The sequence below is a fragment of the Nicotiana attenuata genome, chromosome 6 (genome assembly GCF_001879085.1).
Source record: "Nicotiana attenuata strain UT chromosome 6, NIATTr2, whole genome shotgun sequence".
Lineage (NCBI taxonomy): Eukaryota > Viridiplantae > Streptophyta > Magnoliopsida > Solanales > Solanaceae > Nicotiana > Nicotiana attenuata.
Genome location: NC_031994.1, coordinates 82,756,262 through 82,757,867, shown reverse-complemented (window position 1 = coordinate 82,757,867; position 1,606 = coordinate 82,756,262). Strand labels below are relative to the sequence as shown.

At 45.6% G+C, this 1,606-nt stretch overlaps 1 protein-coding gene across 1 annotated transcript in view; it reads left to right on the top strand.

Moving 5' to 3' along the window:
• Window positions 374-1,606, top strand: part of LOC109228041 — a 5,323-nt gene continuing 4,090 nt past the window's right edge. The window contains exon 1 of the mRNA XM_019393225.1: window positions 374-767. Within this exon, the coding sequence (XP_019248770.1) occupies window positions 374-767 (394 nt within the window). The remainder of the gene's footprint in view (window positions 768-1,606) is intronic.

Below are 1,606 nucleotides of genomic sequence, written 5' to 3'. Positions count from 1 at the left end.
AGGGTAGTGGAAGTGAGGGTGAGGAGGTCGGTGTCGATATCCGATAACCAGTTTGGGTTCATGCCTGGACGTTCTACTACGGAAGCTATCCATCTTATAAGGAGGTTGGTTGAACTATATAGGGATAGGAAGAAGGATTTGCATATGGTATTTATTGACCTAGAAAAAACATATGACAAGGTCCCAAGGGAAGTTATTTGGAGATGCCTGGAGGTGAAAAGTGTTCCAGTTGCTTATATTAGGGTCATTAAGGAAATGTAGATGGAGCTAAGACTCGGATTAGGACAGTGGGGGGGGGGGGGGCGACTCTGAGCATTTTCCGGTTGTTATACACCAAGGCTCGACGCTCAGCCCGTTCTTATTTGCACTGGCGATGGACGCACTGACACACCATATACAAGGGGAGATGCCATGGTGTATGTTATTCGCCGATGATATTGTTCTGATCGATGAGACGCAAGACGGTGTTAACGAGAGGTTGGAGATTTGGAGACATACCTTTGAGTCTAAAGGTTTCAAGTTAAGTAGGACTAAGACAGAATACGTGGAGTGCAAGTTCGGCGGCGTTTCGGGAGAAGCAGACATAGACGTGGGGCTTGAATCTCAAGTCATTCCCAAGAAAGAGAGCCTCAAGTACCAGGGGTCGGTTATCCAGGAGGACGGGGAGATTGATGAGGATGTTACGCACCGTATAGGGGTGGGATGGATGAAACACAGGCTAGCGTCTGGTGTCTTGTGTGACAGGAAAGTGCCCCTGAAACTTAAAGGTAAGTTCTATGGAGCGGTGGTTAGACCGGCCATGATGTATGGTGCTGAGTGTTCGCCAGTCAAGAATTCTCATATCCAGAAGATGAAAGTTGCATAAATGAGGATGTTGAGATAGATGTGCGAGCACACTAGGCTGGATAAGATTAGGAATGAAGATATTCGGGGAAAGATGGGTGTGGCTCCCTTAGAAGACAAGATGCGGGAAGCTAGGCTTAGATGATTTGTGCACGTGCGGAGGAGAAGCGTGGATGCCCCAGTTAGGAGGTGTGAACGACTAGCCTTTGATGGGTGTGAGAAAAGATTGAGGGAGGCCAAAGAAATATTGGGGAGAGATGATCAAGGAGGACCTGGTGCGACTTCAAATTTTCGAGGACATGGCCCTTGATAGGAAGTTGTGGAGAGCGAGCATTAAGGTTGTAGGTTAGAAAGTAGGAGGCTAGCGTGTGTTTGTCTTAGGGTGCTAGCGGCTTCGATTGTGTCCATATTACTTCTTTAGGACTGCAGGTTTGGTCGCAGGAGGCTAGTCTGATAGTATAGTGTCTTAAGTTGCTAGTGGCTCTTGTTGTATCTGTATTACTCTATTGTATATGTAGTATTGTACCATTGTTACTGCTTATTGTTATTGCTTTCTCTCTATTTCTGGTTATTATGTTGCTGGTGTTATCTCTCTTTCTTTCTTTCTTGCTTATTCTCATATTACTGCGCCATTGTCTCTTTTCATCTTCTTTAGCCGAGGGTCTTGAACTACCCTCCCCAGACCCCACTTGTTGGATTCCACTGGGTTGTTGTTGTTATCAATCTTCACCAGTGATTGGTGCAATGTTTATATATATATATA